A 22202-nucleotide genomic window follows, 5' to 3' on the forward strand; every position below is an offset into this window, starting at 1 on the left:
AGGCTACAAGTCCAAATTCAGGGCGTCAGCTCCAAGGGAAGGCTTTCTCTGTTGGCTCTGGAGGAAGGTCCATGTCATCCATCTTCCCCTGGTCTGAGCGCTTCTCCACACAGGAACCTCAGGTCCAAAGGACGTGCTCTGCTCCTAGCACTGCTTTCTTGGTGGTCTGAGGTTCCCATGTATCTCTGCTCGTTTCTCTCTTTTGTATCTCAAAAGAGATTGGCTTAAGACACTATCCAATCTTGTAGACCTCATCAGTATAACTGCCACTAATCCATCTTACTACATCATAGTGATAGAGTTTACAACACATAAGGAAATCGCATCAGATGACAAAATGGTACACAATCATACAATACTGGTAATCATGACCCAGCCAAGTTGACAGGTATTTTTGGGGGACACAATTCAATCTGTGATACTACAATAAAAATTTTTTTTAAGAATTGGGCATCTTGAAAAATAAATGTCAGTGGCATGCAGTACTTTCCCAGCCCACCTACCTTTATCATTCTCACTGGGAAAACGTCAGTGGCTCACCGAACAGAAATGAGTATTGGGTGTATGTTGGGTCTGCTGCTTAATAAATGCCTAAAGAGCATGTGAGGCAAATCAGAATGCAGCAATAGAAGGCAAGAAGAATCTAATGCATCGAATCAGCTCTGTAAGAAGAGCTGAACAAGTATCTATTGCTTGAGACAAAATTCTGAACAAAGGTTCTTTAAGTAAACTTGTCTAAAAAGTCTTAAAGTGCTCTAAAGAGGATAAAATAGAAAAATCTACCCATGAGGATATAAGAAATCCCATCACTTATAAAAGGCTGCAAGTTGAGAAATGATTTTTACAGATAGAATATTAAATTGCAAGTACCATTAGACAAATTGTTGTTTGTTTGTTTTTTAAATCCTTTAATTGCACACTTTAGATTTAGGCAAGGTAGTCATTAGATGAACAGATTTTAGGCAAGTTTGCTTTTGGCAAATTGGCTTCAGGCAAACAGGCCTTTTCCTTCATATATGTTGGGGGTACGTGACCACGTACAGTGAGACAACCAGAAGGCAGATGTTGTTAGTTGCCGTTGGGTTGACTTGGACTCATGGTGACCCCATGTCCAACAGCGCGAAACATTGCCCAGTCCTGCGCCATATTGATGACCGCTGGTCTGCTCGAGTCCATTGTTGCGGCCACTGTGTATTTTGAGTGCCTTCCAACCTAAGGGGCTCATCTGCCAGCACTATATCGGACAGTATTCTGTTATGATCCATAGGTTTTCCCTGGCTAATTTTCAAAAGTAGATCTTCAGGACCTTCTTCCTGGCCTGTCCTAGTCTGGAAGCTCCACTGAAATGTATCCACCATGGGTCACCCACCTGGTGTTTGAAATATTGGTGCCATAGCTTCTAGCATCATAGCAACATGCAAGCCACCACAGTATGACAAACTAACAGGTGTGGGAAGGAAAGTGCAGGTAGAAGGGGAGATGTGGGGCCCTGTGTACCTGCAGCATAACATCCCTGAACAATGAAGTAGCCATCTCCGCTAATTTGGTCCTGCTTCTGTGCCTGTGTGGGTAGCATTCTTGGGTCCATTTGGCCTATTTTCCAGTAATGACACCAAGTAAATTGTGCTACGGAGGTAGTGAGAAGAAATACCATGGTGGAGTGTGGCTGGAAGTTATATCTTAACATGATGGGCAAAACCTGTTGTATTCTAGTCCCTTCCTTGGCAGAGAATTCCGCTCGGCCCTCCTGGCCCTTCTTTCTGCTGATGAAGCAAATGAGCACCTATCTGCCTGAGACAGAGAACCAGCACCCACAAATCAAGGAGTCATGGGCTAGGGGTTCCCGGAGGAGAACCCTTCACACTTCCGTGCACATTACATTTGCCAGGATTGCCCTGGAGTCCCTGGGCACTGCCAATGGTTAACATGCTCACTGCTAACCTAAAGGTTGGAGGTTTGAGTCCACCCAGAGGCACCTCAGAAGAAAGTCCTGGCCATCTACTTCTGAACACTCAGCCATTGAAAACCCTATGGAGCACGGTCTTACTCTGACATTCACGGGGTCTCCATGAGTCGGAGTCAACTCGGCAGTTGGTTAGGTTTGCACTAAAGCTTCCCAGAGCCATGAGAACTGACAAGAGATGGGCAAAGTTGGTGAGCTCTCCCCTCTCAGCGACTTTGGAATCAGCCAGCAGGACTCCGGGATGCTCCTTGTGCTGTGTGCGTGGGGGATTGTAACAAACAGAATGAGCCGGAGAGCACCCCTGGTCATGACTGGTTTGCGTTTAGTGTCAGGAGAGCAATCTTGTCAGGCGCCCTGGAATTACTAGATTATTCTGTATCTCCGCTATAGGATCAGCAGGTTAGTGTCCACACACCCACAGCTGCCGGATCCTAAAATTGTAATCTGCTTCTGCTTTCCTCTCCCTCTCAGAGGATCAGTTTCTGGGGTCAGTGTGAGTTCATCCAGCAATAGATTATTTCAGTAAAAATGTTTTAAGCCTCTTGCTGTGAGCTGGGCACTGTACAAGATGCTGGGGACGTGATGAGAAATTACACTTGGTTCCAGCTCCCCGGGAGAGGAGAAGGTTATGTAAATAGGAAGTGGGGCGCTCTGTCTTCCAAGTCAGTGACATCTGTGAAACTGAGTTAAAGATGGTGTCTGCCTCATCGGCTTGTGAGGATTAAATTTATTAGTATATGAAGAGTTCACAGCACTTAGAACAATATCTGGCATTTAGCAAGCATGATCTAAGAGTTGGAGGTAATTATTACTATCATTATTTTTACCCTTATTGTCATTGTTAACACTTTCTTTGTGGTAAACATACTATCTGGAACAAAACATTTGCCATATCAACAACCTTCACGTGTACACTTTAGTGACATTAATTATGTTCAGCATATTGTTAAACCATTGCCTTTATCCATTCCCAAATTATTCCATCACCCTTAACAGCAGCTCAGTGTCTCCTCAGCACGAGTCCTCACACTGGAAACATTAAATGTCATCACAGACATAAAGCACGCACAGGCCATGGTAGGTGGGTGTGGAATGGAAAGAGTGATTTAATGATCAGGGAAGGTTTCTCAGGAGAGGTGATTGTTTTAGCTGGATTTGAAGGGAGAGTAGGAATTGACCAAAATAGAGAAGAATATTCCAGACAGAAAGACACATACAAAGGCCCAGGGAATGTCAGGCAGTTTGGGAAACTCGTAAGGTGGAGAAGTGAGAGTGGATACTTGTGGGAAGTGATGAGAAGAGACGCTTGAATTCATCTGTGGTGGGGGAGGCCTTGAGTGCACCCTCTAGTTTCTCTGGGAAATAGGAAGAGTCCCTGGGTGCTGCGAACTGGTAACACACTCAGCCACTAACCAAAAGGTTGGCGGTTCAAGTCTTCCCAGAGGTGCCTCAGAAGAAAGCCTAGTGATCTACTTCTGAAAAATCAGCTCTTGAAAATTCTATGGGGCACAGTTCTACTCTGACACACATGGGGTCGCTGTGCATCAGAATCAACTCGACAGCAACTGGATTGGTTTGGTTTTCATCTGCTGAGGGGGAGGAGGCTGAGGAGGCCAAGGCAGACTGGAACAACTCTTATGGAGCGTGTGAGGGACAGCTGACCAAGGCCATCTGGTAGGACTTTGCTGAGGATGGAGACTCTGGGTTCTTGTGGCACCACATCAGTAAAATCCACAGGAGAATAGTGATACGTGTCATAGGAGAGACTGTGGTCAGGTGCTTTCCAGGTGTGACAGGAGACTTCCATTTCCACCGGGGCAATCAAAGCAGACCTCGTGGAAAGAAGGTGTAGACAGCAGAACTGAACTAAGTGGCAGACAGACCATGAAGGCCTTGAAGGATGTTCAGAGAAGTTGGACTTTATCTTTTGGCCAAGGATCCAGTGGTGGATTTTACACTGAGGAGTGGCATGATCAGATGTGTGCCCTAAGAATTGATTTTGGAAGGACTATAGAAGTTAAATTGGAGGAAGGCCGCACTCAAGGCACAGAGATAGTCTCCCAGGCAAGACTACAACCCTCAGGGCTCAAGCATTCCTGCTCCCCCAGGGTTAGGCAATTTCCAGGAATGTAGGGTACAGAGAAGGAGCCCTGGTGGCACAGTGGTTAAAGTGCTCAGCTGATAACTGAAAGGTCAGCTGTCCAAACCCACCAGCTGCATCATGGGAGAAAGCTGTGGCAGTCTGCTTCCATAAAGTTTACAGCTTAGGAAACCCTATGGGGCAGTTCTACTCTGTCTTTTAGGGTCACTATGAGTCAGAATCGACTCAACAGCAGTGGGTTATGGAGATACAGACAGAGGAATATGCGGTCTTCCCAAAGATGGCCTGAGAGCTGGTCTGACCCCAAGCCCTCTTACATTTGGAGCATCTCTGGGAAGCTTCAGTAACACTGTTGTGGAACCAAGGGGTTGGTTCTGGACAGGTTCCATCTGACCCGCAGAGTGCCCTGTTGGAGCCCACCTTGGATGCTGTGGTAGGGGGTCAGCCAGCCCTGCAACCATGTTAACACCTTGCCCCCACACAGTGCTCAGCAGGGCACAGAGCCTTCCACGGCACCTGTGCCAGGCACATGAACCAGATACTCCCTCTCTGTTATAATGAATCCTCACCAAAGCCAGCCTCCCAAGCTGGCACGATCATCCCCATGTTACAGATGAAGGAATTAAGGTTGGCAGCATTAAAGTGATTTCCTGATATTGTTACTGGACCTGAACCTTGGGCTGCCTTCTAACTCCATGCCTCTTAGAAAGTGCCAGCTGGAAGGATATTTTCACATTACAGTGGCAAAATTTTAGACATCATGGGTACCTGGAGTTAGCCAAACTGCAAAGTTTGAGGGCACAATCCTCCAGACTGCCAAGTTTGCCCAGAATTTCTGACAGCAACCACAGGAGTTAGGTTCCAAATACAACGTCATAAGACCACCCTCACTTCTGACACCAGCCACAAGTTCAGAGGGTTCCCAAAACCATCGTTAGGTTCAATGATTTGCTGGAAGGACTCACAGAACTCAGTGGAAGCTGTTATACTCACAGTTATGGTTTATTACCAGGAAATGATACAGACTAAAATCAGCCAAATGATGAGACTGAGAGTCTGAGAGGGTTCCAGATGCAAAGCTTCCATTGTCCTCAGGATGTGTTTCTCTCTAGCATTGATATGTGACAGTATGCATGGAGTATTGCCACCCAGGGAAGCTCACTCAAACTTCCGTGTTCAGAGTTTTTATTGGGGCTTCATTATGAAGTCATGATTGATTGATTGCCATGTGACTGAACTCAATATCCAGTGCCCCCACAAAGTTGGGCTGACATCACATGGCCCAAGGGGCCCACCATGAGCTACCTCATTAGTATAAACTATCAGGTGTGGTCCAAGGGTCCCACCATGAATAACAAAGACACTCCAGTCACTGGAGATTCCAAGGGTTTAGTGGTTACCTCCCAGGAGCAGGGACAAAGGCCAGACCTCTCTTTGGGCAAGACCAAATTCTTTACACAGTAGGACACCCTAGAGAAAGGTCTCTTTCAAGGCTCATGTGTATCCATGAGCAGAAGAGCTCCTTGCATTTCTCCTTCCTGCTGGCTCATCATCTGTGCTGCTCTGAGCCTCAGTCTGACACACAACGAGACAGACTCCACTAACAGATGGGTCCGTGGGGGTCATTACAGCCAGCATACCTTGAGCAGAGATCAAGCGCTGGCGAGTGTTTCTGGAGTAGCACGCACCGCGCTGATGTCTTCAGTTGCTGTGTTTTATCGAAGGGATTCCCTTCAGTGGGCAGACTCAAGGTGGGCACGTAGGGTATGCTGGCTTCCTTCTGAAGCCCCAAACTCACATCTGCATCTCACCCTCCTTCTGCCGCAGATCCTGGCGCCCCTGTGAAATTGCCTTGTCTGCCAGTGAAACTGTCGCCTCCGCTACCTCCAAAGAAAGTCATGATCTGTATGCCTGTCGGGGGGCCAGAGCTCTCCCTGGCATCCTACGCCGCCCAGAAGAGTGGCCAGCAGAGCATGGCCCAGCACCACCACACGGTCCTGCCGTCCCAGATCCAGCACCAGCTGCAGTACGGCGGCCACGGCCCGCACCTGCCCTCCTCCACCGGCACCCTGCCCATGCACCCCTCCAGCTGCAGGATGATAGACGAGCTGAACAAGACACTGGCCATGACTATGCAGAGGCTGGAGAGGTAACCTGGGTGTGGGGGCGTGCCTGGGGGTGTGCGGGGGCGTGGTGCATACCTGGGGGACCAGGGCAAGGGCATCCTCGCTGAAAAATCAGTCTAAAGGTGAAATCAGAGGAAAAATTGAACCTGAGGGACAGTATGGAAGAGAAAAACTCATGTTGCTAACTGTAGGACAGTCGTACTGATCAAAGAGAAAGAGGCATGTGTATATATGTAACACACACACATACACACACAAACACACATACGTGTACACTAGCACATAGTATGCTCCTAGAGGAATGTATATATATGTAACACACACACGTGTATACACACACATATGCACACAAACACACATACGTGTACACTAGCACATAGTATGCTCCTAGAGGAGTGTATATATATGTAACACACACACGTATATACACACACATATGCACACAAACACACATACATGTACGCTAGCACATAGTATGCCTCTATAAGCATTAACATTTTTTGAAAGGTTATACATACACCCAGTCATTGGAAGATGGGGGGAAAATACTTGTATATTTCATATCTTTCTGTCCTGTATAATTATTTTGTGTTTATTACATGGATGATACAAAAAAATAATTTAAATATAAAACAAGAAAAGATTACAGCTGGCAGGATGGTGGTGGAAACGAGGGATGGAAAAGGTGAAGGGTTCCGCCCTTGTTTTTGCTGATGGAGGAAGCAGAGGATCATAATCAGAGTATATGTGCTGTGTGAGCTGCTAATATTTTAGGAACAGCTGCTGTAGCCTCTTCTTTCACCAGATTTGCCTTCAATACCATTGTTGGGTGAACTGCAAAAAGGACCCCCAAGGGCAGGCCTGGCTGGAACAGCGACCTGACTCCCTACGTCCCCAAAAAGGGGGGAGAAGCTCTCCTTTGAAGGAAATACACACACACACACACACACACACACACCACCTTTCTGTGTCCAGGAAGTAGCTGGAAAATCCCAGTGTGGCTCCCAGGGAAGTTACTTGGCAAGGGTCCCTGGTATGACAAGGAGAATAATGGGTTGCCATCTGGCGTGAAGGCTGGTCTGAGCTGAGAGCCTAACTGCCTTTCCCAAGGTTTGCCTGCTGCTCACTGGGTCCTGTGGAAGGGAAGAATCGACTCATGGCAACTGGTGATGGCCATGGGCTGGGAGATTGAAGTCTGGACAGTGTAACTGATCACCTAGGCAGAGAGCCGGAGGCACACGGGCGCAGTCGGAGCTGCCCATGGCTGCTTCCTCATTCTCCGTTGCCTTCTCCACGCCTGCCTCTCAGCCACGTGTTCTATGTTTGGGAAATTAGTGACTCAAGCGGAAGTCATCTCTGGGAATTCAGCCTGAGTACCGCATGTGATACCTACCCTCATTGCACAACGAAAAACGAAAGATTACTGGGCCCCTTGCAATCATTTTTAACTACTGTTGTTATTAATGAGATATGCGACTGAGTGATCTCAGTCTGCGTATATTATCTGAGTTTGCATATATTAATGAGATATATGCAAACAATTAAGTGCCTACTAACGGAAAGGTTGGCAGTTCAAACCCACCCAGAGGTGCCTCGGAAGACAGGATTGGTGATCTGCTTCCGAAAGGTCACAGCTTTGAAAACCCTATGGAACAGTACTACTCTGCACACACGGGATTGCCACGAGTTGGAATCGACTCGACAGCAGCTAACAACGACAAGTTACTAATGAGAACAAAAATAATTTAAAACCCAGAAGGCACTGTTTACTCTACTACACACCTTTATATATATTGTCTTATTTAATCCTCACAGTACCTGGGGAACCAATTAAATGGAAAAACTAAGAAAGGTTGTTAGCTCTCCAAGGCCACATATTCAAGGGACGGTGCACATACTGCTTGTACCCGCCCCGCCCCCCAGTGCAAACACAGAAGTAAAGAAATTGACAGCAGGCTCTTAGAAACTTTCCTAGCATTTTGGCAGAATACTTTACGTCTGTTGATCTAGTTGTCAAAAGGAGGTTTCTTTTTTTACCTATTCTTATTATAGTTGATAGAAGCATCAGTTCGTGATGGACTGAAAATTAAGAAAGGGTGAAAATGATTGCACCACTCAAAGACTGTAATCAGTATCAGTGAATTATACATCTAGAAACTTGAATTGGTGTGTGTTTTTGCTTTGTATATTCTCAACAACAACAACAAATAAATTATTTTAAAAGAGAAAATTAAGATGAATAAATAAACAAAACTGTTCTTCACCATAGACGTTTTGAAAAACACTGCCCTAGGTAGTAAGGGGAGTCCCTGGGTGGTGCAGGAGGTGAAGCACTTAGCTGCTAACCAAAAAGTTGGAGGTTCAAGTCCACCCAGAGGCACCTTGGAAGAAAGGCCTGGCAATCTACTTCTGAAAAATCAGCCATTGAAAACCCCACGGAGCACAGTTCTACTTTGGCAAACATGGAGTCGCCATGAGTTGGAATCCACTCACGGCACCTGGAGGGGTCGTAGGTAGAGAGGCCAAGCCTCCAAGCCTCGGTCTTCCTGCTCCGAGTCCAAACTCCTCCTACTAGAACGTAACCGCTTTCCTCAACATCCAGCCGTCGATGGAATTTCCTGCCCTGTGTCCGCTGTACACCAGCGGTTTATGTGTGTCTCAGGGGCTGTAATCATCTGAAAAACACGCTTGTGACGGCGGATTAGTAGGATATTGCTAAATACGTTTCCACTTAGACCGTGCCGCTTTAAAAGGTTCTGTTGAAAGTACTCCCCAGCCAGTTACGTAATGTTCTTCACATTCATCGTTTGTGTGTGTGAGTATTTTTAGAGTGTTTCAGTTAAGTTTACACAAGCAACGGACTGGTCTATCGGAGGCTACACAGGGTCAGATTCTTTGTTGAAACAAATCAAAGAGAACATACGGGGCAGGTGCTGGGAAGGAGGGAGACAGGCGTGATCGTGGCCCCTGGATAAAAGCAGGCTCTGTGCGTTGCCCACCCCCAGGCCCTCCTTGCCTCTTTCTGTCTTCCTCATCGCCCACCCTGTGTCAAGACATGTTGCTCTTGTTAGCTGCCCTCGAGTCGGCCCTGCTCATGATGACACCTTGCACACTGGAATGAAACACTGCCTGGTCCTGCACCATCACCATGACCAGCTGCAGATCAGACAGTTGTGATTCACAGGGTTTTTATTGCCTGACTTTTGGAAGTAGATCTCCAGGCCTTTCTTCCTAGTCTGTCTTAGCTTGGAAACTCTACTGAAACTTGTTCAGCATCGTAGCAGCCTGTAAGCCTCCACTGACAGGTAGGTGGTGGCTGTGTGTGAGGTGTATTGGCCGGGAACCAACCCAGGTCTCCTGCGTGGAAGGTGAGAGAATTCTGTCCTGCATCACCAATGCCCTGCATTAAGACCTAGTGTTGTTCTAATAGGCCAGCCAGGATGTAGGGAACTAATGCATACATCACTGTGACAATATTGCCCCCCACCACTCCAGAGCAAAAGAGGCCTTCTTTCCAAAGACTGGGGAGCTGCTGGGGCATCTGCGTCACCTTCCGGGAGTCCTGGAGGAATCTGAGAGCAGAACAAGGGCGCAGGCTCCTTTCAGTGTGGCGACTGTACTTGCCTCAGATGATGCTGCCCTTCCATTAACCATCTGAAAATTCTCCCTGGTGCCTGTCAACATTATTTTATTCTTGCTCTAACCAAGTTTCATATAGAAGGAAAGTATCATTTCTCTATTGTCCTGGCAATTTCCAGTGACCCCAAAAAACACTGCAGGAAGGAAGAAACATGACCGACCGCTTAGGAATTGTGCCTGCACAGATCCTCAGACCTCCCCGCTGTTTGGATCATCACTGCCCCTGGGATCTCACAGAACGTCACTCACAGCATCAGCCCAGACCCGATGGTCTGATCCTGATGAAGAGTTGTAGCAAACGAGAACATGAGGTGATGAATTAAACAGTCCATGTTAATGCCTGACTCTGGACCATACATTTAAATAGCCTTCTTATGGAAAAGGGCCTTACAGACCATCTAGGGAAGCACCCCCTGCTGGTTGCCGAGTTCGTGACAATTTGTCCTCTAGGCTCTGCTTAAAGAAGAACCTCACTAGGTCCCAAGATAAAAACCCAGAAAAAAACCCACCCCCGGTTCAACCTCTGTGGTCTCTTACATGGTTTGCTGCTTGGCCTCCTGGCTGGTGTCCTGCCTCCCCTCTTGCCCCCTTTCAGTCTGTGTCCAACACAGCAGCTGAAGAGATCGTGTCAAAACAGGAAATCAGGTGCCTGAAATGCTCCAGCCGCCCAGCTCACTGAGTAATAAGCAAAGTCCTTACCACGGCCCGCAGGAGTCACCACCAGGCTCTGGCTCTCTCACTCCAACTCTTCCGCCTCCCTTAGCTCACTCCCCTCCCACACTTGGCCTCCCAGCTAATCTCTCCATTCCTTGGACGCACTGGACGCCCTCCTGACAAAGGGCTGTTTCCTCTGTCTGCTCTGCTCTTCCCTCAGACGGCCTCCAGGCTCCCTCCTCGCTCCCTCATCCCAACATGGCCTAACCCAAGCCCTTTTTATTCTCCTCATGGCATTTTTACCTCTGACATTCCATGTTGTTTGTCTTTTTTTCTTTATCGCCCTTCTCAGCCGCTAGAGTATACGGCCCACAGCGGCAAGAGTGGTTCTGTTTCCAGTGGCACCCCAGCTTCTAGAGCTTGTAGATGTCACAGGTTCTCAGTCAATGTCTGGGTTAATGGCTGAAGGGCGAGCACCTGCTTACTGTTCCTGGAATGCCTTTGATTGTGAACCCACTCTTGACTGATGATAGATTTTAGGTTGGTTCTGATTTTCTTTTCTCACTTTTGAACTTCGAGGTTTCACAAGACATATGTTGTACATACATAAGTGATGATGGTGGTGGGGAGGGCACAGCTTTAACCTTTCATATTAATTTTCTTATTCTGAAATTGTAAACTCTTCCCTCTGCCTGGAACGCACTTTTCTCTCGTCTCTCCTCTATCACCCACCCCACCTTCTTTTACAAAGAAAAGTGCTCCTTATTCTTCAAGACTTAATAGAATACCACGTCCTCTGTGACTCCTTGTTTGACTTCCATACACTGAGCTCCACCCTCCTCCTGGGACACCTCTCTTCTGCACACACCCCCGGTAGCCATACCGCATCTTGCTGTTTGCGTCTCTAGCACCCATTGAACCCATTGCCATGGAGTCAGTTCTGACCCATAGTGATCTCTGTAGGATGGAGTAGAATTGCCCCATGGGGTTTCCAGGGAGTGACTGGTGAACTGGAACTGCCGAATCCACTCTCTCTTAAAGGTGGGCAGGGCCCCGCTTTGTCTCCCCACTGCACCCCCAGCCCATTGTAGTACCTGTCACATAGGATGCATTCAGTTAATACTTACTGAGTGAGGTTCATAAAGTTCTTCCAATGTTTGGAATAGAAAGATATTTTAATTTATGATAATAATTAATAGGTTGGTATAAACTCCCCTAATTATAGAAACTGGCTTTCTCTGTGGATATCCTCCTCATTCCACTGTGTAGCAGTACCAGTTTTGCTTTGTTTTCTTTTGTTTTTACAGATATTAGGAGCAGAGTGAAAAGCTCCCCCTTCAGAGTTGAAACTAGGTTTCCACTCGTCACATTTCATAGCGTCGAACTAGAGCCCAAGAAACTATAATTCTGGCAATGGCCATTGCCCATTGAAGTACATTGGCCCCTCATTTAATTCTCTTGGAGTATATCCACTGTGTATGATAATATTGGAAAAAATAATTTCCTCCAGGAATGTTTGGAGGTAGAGGGATTTGTGTTTGATTGTTCAGCTGTCTTCAGTATCCTTGGATTAAGACTGAATGTTAATTTTCAGAATTTCTTGCTGAGACCTGAAAATCAGAAATACCAGATAAAGAGGGAAGAGGAATGAGGGAACGTTCTAGGCAGATTAGAGGAAGGAGTGTGTTTCATAGTGCACCCGTTCACGTGTACACAATCATTGAAATCTCTGGGACGGAACTAAAAAAGCAAAATATTAACCTGTTTTTGTGACTGTTATCATTCATGTGTATCAGCTGTCCATTGATATTTCTAATGACATTTATTCTCACGGATTGGGCTTTGGTTCAGGAAAGTTTAACTACCGTAGATTGAGTTCTCCTGGGATAAGTTTATTCCATACGGTCCTTAAAAGTGGACAAGTAAATACATTTCTAATAAATTGATTCATCTACCTTTTCATGTCCCAAAATCCCTGAACAGATAGACCAGGAAAGCGCTGACATTTGCCAGGGGAAAATGCCAGGTAATCACTAAAAATAAGGAGTTTTAAACCAGAGTGAAAACAGGTCCTGCCAAGAATAATGAAGGTATCAGTGTGTGCTTAGCAACCGAAAGGAAGATCAGCCAACAGTTCCTCACTGAGTACCTTTTCTGGACTGGGCCCTCTGCTTGTCACTGAGGAGTCAGCAGTCAACAAGATATACAGGATCATTGGCCTCTTTGGAGCTTAGGGTCTGCTTGGACATAAACTGTGCAAGGGAATAGCAGTCAGGGTACGGAGTCCTAGGAGAGCATACATGGGGTTCAGCTGGTCTGTGGGATTCAGGGTAGACTTCTCTGGTGAGCTGCATGTAAGCCAAAGTCTGAAAGACAAGCATAACCAGCTGAAGAGACAGAAAGGGAATAAGAGAACATTCTAGACAGGTCTGAGGAAGGAGTCATATTCCATCATCCAAATGTGTAAATGAGATGTTTAACAAGAAAAGGAAGGAAGCTGGCAGTTATTCTCCATGTTTGTAGAAGGCCAACCACAGAGAATGAGAGAAATGGCTGAAGAGTGTCACTGGGCAGGAGGGAGAACCCGAGAACCACTGGAGAGGCTATTGAGGCCTTTAAGAAAGATCAGGCTGACAGATGTCCCAAAAGGTTTACTTGTGTACTTAAAGCCTTACAGATGGGACCGTCTGCTGAGGACTTGTGTACTCTGTAACTCCATATTTCGATGTATGCAAGTAAATTGTCAACTTTAATGTGAATGTTTTTAGAAATAAAATGGCTGCACCTCTGCTGGGATATTCGATGTATATCTGTTAATGCAGATAGCCCAGTCTAGCGATGATCAGCCAGACCCAACAAGGCTTCTAGAACCTTCTAGATCGAACTTAGCAACACCTATCGAGCACTGTGTGCGAAGCATTGTGGTCAACACACATTAGTAACAAAACACTTGAATTATTTCTTTCAAAACAATAATATTGATAAATTTAGGTATATAAAAAGTTGATTGTTATTTGCTTGTAACCTCTTTTTTGCTTCTAACCTCTTTTATTAGGGACTAAATTATCTGTCAAGAGTGTTAAAAAAGGAGCAATGTCTACACTGGGCAGAAGAAATTGAAATCGGTAGCCCCCAAATCCCCTTGATCTCTAAAATTCTGTTACTCCATGATTATTTTAGACCTTTCAAAGCACAATGCAGCTTATAATCCCAGTATAAATATATTTTATGGTGACAATTACTTCTCTTCATGTTGCGGTAAGGGTCACAGGAAATTCTGAAGAATAATTCTTGATCATGAACAGGATGATTCCCAGGATTTCTTTCAGCCCCGACAGTCTGAGGGTTCTATTGTTATTCATAATTGCTGCACTGGCTTATGTTAACGGTGTTTTCACCGGTGAATCAGGGTATTCCATGGGGATAAGCAGATGCACACTGGTGCCCAAACAAGAATGAAACTCTGAATACGTAAGTGCTATTTGCTTGTGAGGTGGCATTGATTTGAAAGTCAGTATTTTGTTCACAGAACAGCAAATGGCCTACATTCTTAAATGAAATGTGTTTCCAGGGAAGCATGCACTTTCTTGTGTTGAAGAACATCTCTTCAGAATCACATGAAATTCTGAATTGACATTGGCCCCTGCCCCTTTGGGGGACAGAGTTATCAGCCTCTTACTTTAGGTCTGTTCTTTGAATTTAAGGCATATATTTATAATCTTCACTTTGATGACTAAGGTACACCTGACCCAAGGCAAGTGAAAGCTGAACAGTGAAAAAGGAAAAGAGGGGAAGCATTGATGCATTTAAACTGTGGCATTGGTGAAGAATACTGAAATATACTGTGGACTGCAAAAAGAACCAACAGATTAGTCTTAGAAGAAATACAACCAGAATGCTCCTTAGAAATGAAGATGGCGAGACTCCTACCTGTTTACTTTGGACATGGCGTCAGGAAAGACCAATCTCTAGAAAAGAGCGTCATGATTGGTAAAGTACAGGGCCATTGAAAATGAGAGAAATCCTCAATCAGATGAATTGGCACAGTAGCCAAAGCAATAGACTGAAACGTAGCAGTGATCATGAAGGTGGCACAGGACTGAGCAACATTTCGTTCTCTTAGACATAAAGTCACCATGAGTCCGAGCCGACTCCATGGCACCTGACAACAACAACAACGACTTAGAATCTTCCAGTGGCTGCACGTAGATAGTGTTTTTCGGCTTTAATTGCTGTTGCACGGGGAATGATGAGTTTTCAGTGAAAGGCAGCATTATTGTGAACGAGACAATGTGGGGCTTCTCACACCACATGCTACACTCCTGGTACCACCCACACAGCCAAGCATGAGCTAGGATGTTCACTGATGTCCAGGAGGAACATCATGGAGAAAAGTCACCACTTTGGTTTCTCCGTCAGAAATGAAGGCTGCTGGGAGGGATGGGCCGTTGGTCAGACTGTGTTGGATGGTTTCATTCATCACATCCCGTTGCCAGCCAACATTTCTGAAATGTGGGTCATTGGTCTCTGGAAGGACAGAGAAAGCGTTGTGAACGAATTCGTTTTAAATTCATTACCATTGCTGAAGGAAATTAAAAAAAAAAACAAAAAACTCAAGATACAGTCTCTACTCAAGATGGGTCAGTACCCTCATCTATATATAGAACAGCATCCTTTCCTGCTGACTAAAGTCCAACAAAAAAACAAAAGCTCTAATTTTGCATTTCTTATCTTAGAAGGCTCATCCCAAGCCATGATGAAACACACAACACGTGTATGCTTTCTTAAAAGGAAGCTGATTAACTCTCTTCTTAGGCTTCAGTGGGTATTTCTGTCGTTTTTTTCAGCCTCGGGCTCTGCAATTCGTCACATAATTTCTCACTCATTTTTGGTTTCCAGGAGGAAAACAGCTGATTGTTCTCTCTTCCCTCTGAAAACTCTCTTCATAACTCACGCGGACTGAATTACAAAAGCTGTTCCTGTTGAAGTTTAATTTCGTTTCCAGTGTCATATTTGTAGATAATAAATTTTCTCTGTCCTTTGAGGAGATTAAGTTTTTTTTTGTCATTTTAACAATAGATGCATTTGAAATCAGATGTCAGAAAGCAATATCCCTGTATTACGTGTTTTTCTTTAGAAATGATGAGGACATTGTTCCCTGGTATTTTCAAAGCAGATTAAGGATTTAAAACAGACGGTGGTTGTTAATTTGGAAACTGCCTATGATTCTCTACAAGAGTTTCACAGGTGTTTGATGACTTGTAATTCCCCAGGAATTGGTAAATGGGTGACAATCTTCTATCACCCGTCTATCTATTATCATGTGCTGCAGATAAAGTGATATTACAACACCCCCTTGAAAAGGCAACCACTGTTGTAATGACCCTGAATTGTTGTAGATCTTTGGCATTCCATATTTTATGAATTATTAGAAGCGAAGCCTGCTCCTTGCTCGCACCCGGTAAGCCTATCTGTTAATTTTCAAAGTCTAGGGAAATGTTCTTTAGAAACAAGCTACCCCTTTTCAGAGAAGAAATGTAAATGGTAGAACATGGAGAAAAAAATGTGTATTTGAGGGGTACATGGTTAAGTGTTCGGTTGCTAACCAAAAGGTTGGCAATTCGAATCCAGGAGCTGCTCGTTGGATACCCTATGGGGCAGTTCTACTCTGTCCTATAGGGCCGCTATATGTCCGAATTGACTTGACAGCAATGGGTTTGGTCTTTTTCTTGGGGTGGGGGGAGACTGTGTCCTTGGTGTCCCTGGGTAGTGCAAAAGGTTAACACACTCTGCTGCTGACTGGAAGGTTGGTAGTTCAAATCCACCCAGAGGCACCTCAGAAGAAAGGCCTGATGATCTACTTCTGAAAATAAGCCAGTGAAAACCGTATGGAGCACAGGTCTATTCTAACATACATGGGGTCGCCCTGAGTCAGAGCAGACTTGACAGCACCTGATTTTGGTTTTACTGTGCTCTTTTTTTTTTTTAAATTGTTGTGCTTTAGGTGAAAGTTTACAATTCAAGTTAATCTCTCATACAAAAATTTATACATACATTGTTATGTGACCCTTGTTGCTCTCCCTATACTGTGACATCACACTCTTCCTTTCCACCCTGGATTTCCCATGTCCATTCAACCAGCTCCTGACCCTCTCTGCCTTCTCATCTCTCCTCCCGACAGGAGCTGCCCATTTAGTCTCATGTATCTACTTGAGCTAAGAAGCACACTCTTCACGAGTATTATTTTATGTCCCATAGTCCGGTCCAATCTTTGTCTGAAGAGTTGGCCTCAGGAATAGTTTTAGTTTTGGGCTAACAGAGTGTCTGGGGGCCATGTCTTCCAGGGTCCCTCCAGTCTCAATCAAACCATTAAGTCTGGTCTTTTTACTAGTTCTGCATGCCACTTTTCTCCTGCTCCATCAGGGGCTCTCTAGTTTCACTGTGTTATAATCTATGAATCTCTTACTTGGTTTAGAAGTCAAAGAAGAGAGTTGACTCATTATATGTCATTCTTGATGGAAACGGGATTGTTGTTATTAGGTGCTGTCAAGTCAGTTCTGACTCACAGCGATCCATGTACAACAGAAGGAAAAAGTGCCCAGTCCTGCGCTGTCTTAGTTATCTAGTGCTGTAAGAACAGAAATACCACAAGTGGGTGGCTTTAACAAAGAGAAATTTATTCTCTCACAGTCTAGTAGGCTAGAAGACCAAATTCAGGGTGCCAGCTCCAGGGAAAGGCTTTTCTCCTTCTGTCAGCTCTAGGTGTAGGTCCTTGTCATCAGTCTTCTTTTGGTCTAGGAGCTTCTCTGTGCAGGAACCCTGGGTCCAAAGGACAAGCTCTACTCCCAGCGCTGCTGTCTTGGTGGTATGAGGTCCCCTTGTCTCTCTGCTCACCTCTGTCTTTTATATCTCCAAAGAGATTATGCTCAACACATAGTCCAATCTTGTTGATTGAATCCTGCCTCGTTAACATAACTACTGCTAATCCCATCTCATAAACATTGTAGAAATAGGATTTACAACACATAGGAAAATCACATTGGGATGACAAAATGGTGGATGATCACACAATACTGGGAATCATGGCCTAGCCGAATTGATACCCATATTTCTGGAGGACACAATTCAATCTATGACATGGGCTATCCTCACAATCATTGTTATGCTTGAGCCCATTGTTGCAGCTGCTGGGTCAGTCCATCTCATTGAGGGTCTTCCTCTTCTTCCCTGACCTTCTACTTTACCAAGCATGATGTCCTTCTCCAGTGTTATGGATTGAATTATGTCCCCCAAAAATGTGTGTTAACTTGGCTAGGCCGCAATTCTCAGTATTATGTGATTGTCCACCATTTTGTCATCTGATGTGACTTTCCTATGTGTTGTAAATCCTGCCTCTATAATATTAACGAGGCAGGATTAGTGGCAGTTATGTTAATGAGGCAGGACTCAATCTACGAGATTCAGTTGTGTCTTAAGTCAATCTTCTTTGAGACATAAAAGACAGAAGCAAGCAGAGAGACATGGGGACTTCATACCCCAAGAAACAAAGCCAGGAGAATAGCTCCTCAGCCTTGGAAGATTAATGACAAGAACCTTCCCCCAGAGCCAAGAGAGAAAGCCTTCCCCTGGAGCTGGCACCCTGAATTCGGACTTCTAGCCTCCTAGGCTATGAGAGAATAAATTTCTCTTTGTTAAAGCCATCCTCTTGTGGTATTTTTGTTACAGCAGCACTAGATATCTAAGACATCCAGGGACTGGTCCCTCCAGATAACATGTCCAAAGTACATGAGTCAAATTCTCACCATCCTTGCTTCCAAGGAGCATTCTGGCTGTACTTCTTCCAAGACAGATTTGTTCCTTCTTCTGGCAGCCCATGGTATATTCGATGTTCTTCGCCAACACCATAATTCAAAGGCAATAATTCTTCTTCAGTCTTCCTTATTCATTGTCCAGCTTTCACATGCATATGAGGCAATTGAAAATACTGTGGCCTCAGTCAGGTGCACCTTAATCCTCAAAGTGACATCTTTGCTTTTTAACACTTTAAAGAGGTCTTTTGCAGCAGGTTTACCGAATGCAATATGTCATTTGATTTTTTTTTAAATTGTACTTTCGATGAAGATTTACAGAGCAAATTAGTTTCTCATTAAACATTTGAGACACATACTGTTTTGTGACGTTGGTTGCCAACCCCATGACATGTCAACACTCCCCATCTCGATCTTGGGTTCCCCATTACCAGCTTTCCTGTCCTCTCCTGCCTTCTCGTCGTTGCCCCTGGGCCGGTGTGCCCATTGAGTCTCGTTTTGTTTTATGGGCCTGTCTAATCTTTGGCTGAAGGGTGAACCGCAGGAGTGACTTCAGTACTGAGTTAAAAGGGTGTCCAGGGGCCATACTCTCAGGGTTTCTCCAGTCTCCATCAGACGAGTAAGTCTGGTCTTTTTTGTGTGTGTGAGTTTGAATTTTGTTCTACACTTTTCTCCAGCTCTGTCTGCGACCTTCTATTGTGATCCCTGTCAGAGTAGTCGGTGGTGGTAGCTGGGCACCATCTAGTTGTGCTGGACTCAGTCTGGTGGAGGCTGTGGTAGGTGTGGTCCAGTGGTCCTTTGGACTAATCGTTCTCTTGTGTCTTTGGTTTTCTTCATTCTCCCTTGCTCCAGATGGGATGAGACCAATGGAGTATCTTAGATGGCAGCTCACAAGCTTTTCAGACCCCAGATGCTACTCACCAAAGTAGGAGGTAGATTTTCTTTATAAACTATGTTATGCCAATTGAGCTAGATGTCCCCTGAGACCATGATCCCCAACCCTCAGCCCAGAAATTTGGCCCTTCAGGGAGTTTGGATGTGTCCATGAACCTTCTATGGTTTTGCCTTGGTCAAGTTGTGCTGACTTCCCCAGTATTGTGTACTGTCTTACTCTTCACAAAAGTTACCACTTATCTGCTGATGTTGTTTGATTTCTTGACTGCTGCTTCCATGAGGGTTGATTGTGGAGCCAAGTAAAATGAAATACTTGACAACTTTAGTCTTTTCTCCATTTATCATGATGTTGCTTATTGGTCCAGTTGTGAGGATTTGTGTTTTCTTTATGTTGAGGAATAATCCATACTGAAGGCTGTGGTCTTTGATCTTCATCAGTAAGTGCTTCAAGTCCTCTTCACTTTCAGCAAGCAAGGTTGTGTCATCTGCGTATTGCAGGTTGTTAATGAGTCTTCCTCCATTCCTGATGCCACGTTTTTCTTCATATAGTCCAGCTTCTCGGATTATCTGCTCAGCATGCAGATCAAATAAATAATGGTGAAAGGATACAACCCTGACGCACACCTTTCCTGATTGAAACCACGCATTATCCCCTCGTTCTGTTCGAACGACTGTCTCTTAGTCTATGTACTGGTTCCATGAGAGCACAGTTAGGTTCTGGAATTCCCGTTCTTTGCAATGTTATCTATAATTTGTTATGATCCACACAGTCAAGTGCCTTTGCACAGTCGATAAAACACAAGTAAACATCTTTCTGGTATTCTCTTTTTTCAGCCAGGATCCATCTGACATCAGCAATGATGGATTAAGGGGAAAGAATACAGCTTTTCACCTGTCTGATGTGTCATGGGAAAAATAGTGAAAGAGAAGAGAGTTTTAAATACGTGCTTTTATAGACTTAGGATTGCCATTTTACACTCAAACGTTCTGAATTCTTCTATTTTGAAGTGTACCTCTTGCAGCCCCTCTGTTTTAGGTAAACTTAGTTCATTCTTTCCTGTTCATTAATGTTTTCCATGAGGGAAGATATTCAGGTTGTTCCATCGTCTCGGGAGACAGCGAGGACAAAACAAGGTCCTTGTCCTTGTGGAGCTTACTTCTTAGTGGGGCAGACAGAAGTCAAACCAACAAATATGTAATAGTAAGTAGGGTGGGGCTCAGTCAAACTAGAAACCCTGCCCTTTTCTAGCGCATAAGTGTTTATTATTTGATCTTCTTGGAAACCATTGTCCAGAAAGGTTTTGCAGACCAAAAATATTAAAATGAAGCAAAATAAAGCAGGGTAGTGGGAGGAGAATGATAGGTGGTGCCTTTTCATTTGTTGTTATTAGCTTCTGTCAGGTTGGCCCCAACTCACGGGGACCGCACGGCCAACAGGATTGGACTATTGTGATCCACAGGGTTGTCACTGACTGATTTTCAGAAGGAGATCACCAGGCTTTTCTTCCTAGTCTGTCTTAGTCTGGAAGCTCCACTTAAACCTGTTCAGCATCATAGCAACACACAGGCCTCCACTGACAGATGGGTGGTAGCTGCGCATGAGGTGCATTGGCCGGGAATCGAACCAGGGTCTCTCACATGGAAAGTGAGAATGTTACCACTGAACCATCACTGCCCTCGATGCCTGTTTATCCTCAAGGAAATACGTCATTAAAGTGGCCACAATAAATATTAACCCAGTTGCATTCCCCCTTTTATTGACAAAAAGGATTCTCCAGCTCAGCAATCATTCTTTCCTCTGTCTTGTATCCTGTTCGCTCTGCACACCTCTCCCAGCCATGTGCTACTCCCAGGTTTGACCGCGCACATCCAGAATTCTAACCTGCCTGTGTGCTCAGTAACAGCCCTCTGACTGCAGGGTTCTTCATGGCAAAAGTGTAGTCAGGTTGTGTGAACTTCTGCAGTCTTTGTCAGGTCACGTGGACATCTGTTGTCCTTGCTTTTTATTATACAGATAATTAATAGAGTCCATATATTTTTTTAATTGGTTGTTTCATAGTCAGCATCTGGGCATGCAGGAAAATGAAGGGTCTTTCTGCTTCTCCGGGAGGAGGCAACTTGATTAAGAGAAAGAGCACAGCCCCCGGAGTGAGAAGACCCCAATTCACCTCCCTGCTGTGGTCCCAGCCACTTCACTGATTTTCTCAGAGACTCAACGTCCTCATCCATAAAATCAAGATCATAATGATACTAATTTAGCAGGAATTTGTGAAGATTAAATGAGATTATGAATATTTACAAAGCACTTTTTTTTGTCGCGGTGAAAATACGTGTATAACACAACATCTGCCAATTCAACAACTTTTGCATGTAGAGTTCAGTGACATTGATCGCACTCATGTTATGCAACCATTGTTTTTGTTGTGAGCTGCCGTCCAGTTGGCCCCCGGCTCATGGTGACCCCACCTGTTGCAGAGTAGAACTGCTCCATAGGATTTTCCTGGCTGTGATCTTTAGGAAAGCAGTTCGCCAGGCCTTTCTTCCATGGAGCTGTTGAGTGGGTTTGAACCGCCAGCCTTTGGATTAGCAGCTGATGGCAAACGGCTTATGCTGCCCAGGCTCCTCTGTGCAACCATTACCAGTATCCTTTTCCAAATTATTTCACCACCATTTGATAAAGCACTTTTAAAGGACACATACAGGGCCACACGTGTTAGCTGTTGTAGGTGTTTTGAAAAACGCCCTGCTTCTTCATCCGGAGCTGGGGAGCCCCACTGTCTTATTTAATTAGTAGGATAGAAGTACTCCAAAATGGTGCGGCTGTCCAACATCTTGTGAGTGTCATGGAACACTCTTTGGTTTCTGAACGCTCATCCCTATTAGGTTTGTCAGGAAAATTACAGTATTTATAACTACCTACACGATTGAGAACAGAAGTTCATTCTTTTTTCGCTTTCCTATGTTTTGAATATGTTGGAGAATAATTAAGGGCCTTTTGTGTTTATTTACATTCATTG

The 22202-nt window shown here is 44.9% G+C and overlaps 1 protein-coding gene across 1 annotated transcript in view; it reads left to right on the forward strand.

Annotated features, from left to right (window-relative positions):
- PHACTR1 (phosphatase and actin regulator 1) overlaps window positions 1–22202 on the forward strand; it is a 322629-nt gene that overhangs the window by 214618 nt on the left and 85809 nt on the right. The window contains exon 6 of the mRNA XM_023737446.1: window positions 5892–6213. Coding sequence (XP_023593214.1) covers window positions 5892–6213 — 322 coding nt within the window. The remainder of the gene's footprint in view (window positions 1–5891; window positions 6214–22202) is intronic.

Source organism: Trichechus manatus, unplaced genomic scaffold, assembly GCF_000243295.1.
Source record: "Trichechus manatus latirostris isolate Lorelei unplaced genomic scaffold, TriManLat1.0 scaffold00103, whole genome shotgun sequence".
NCBI lineage: Eukaryota > Metazoa > Chordata > Mammalia > Sirenia > Trichechidae > Trichechus > Trichechus manatus.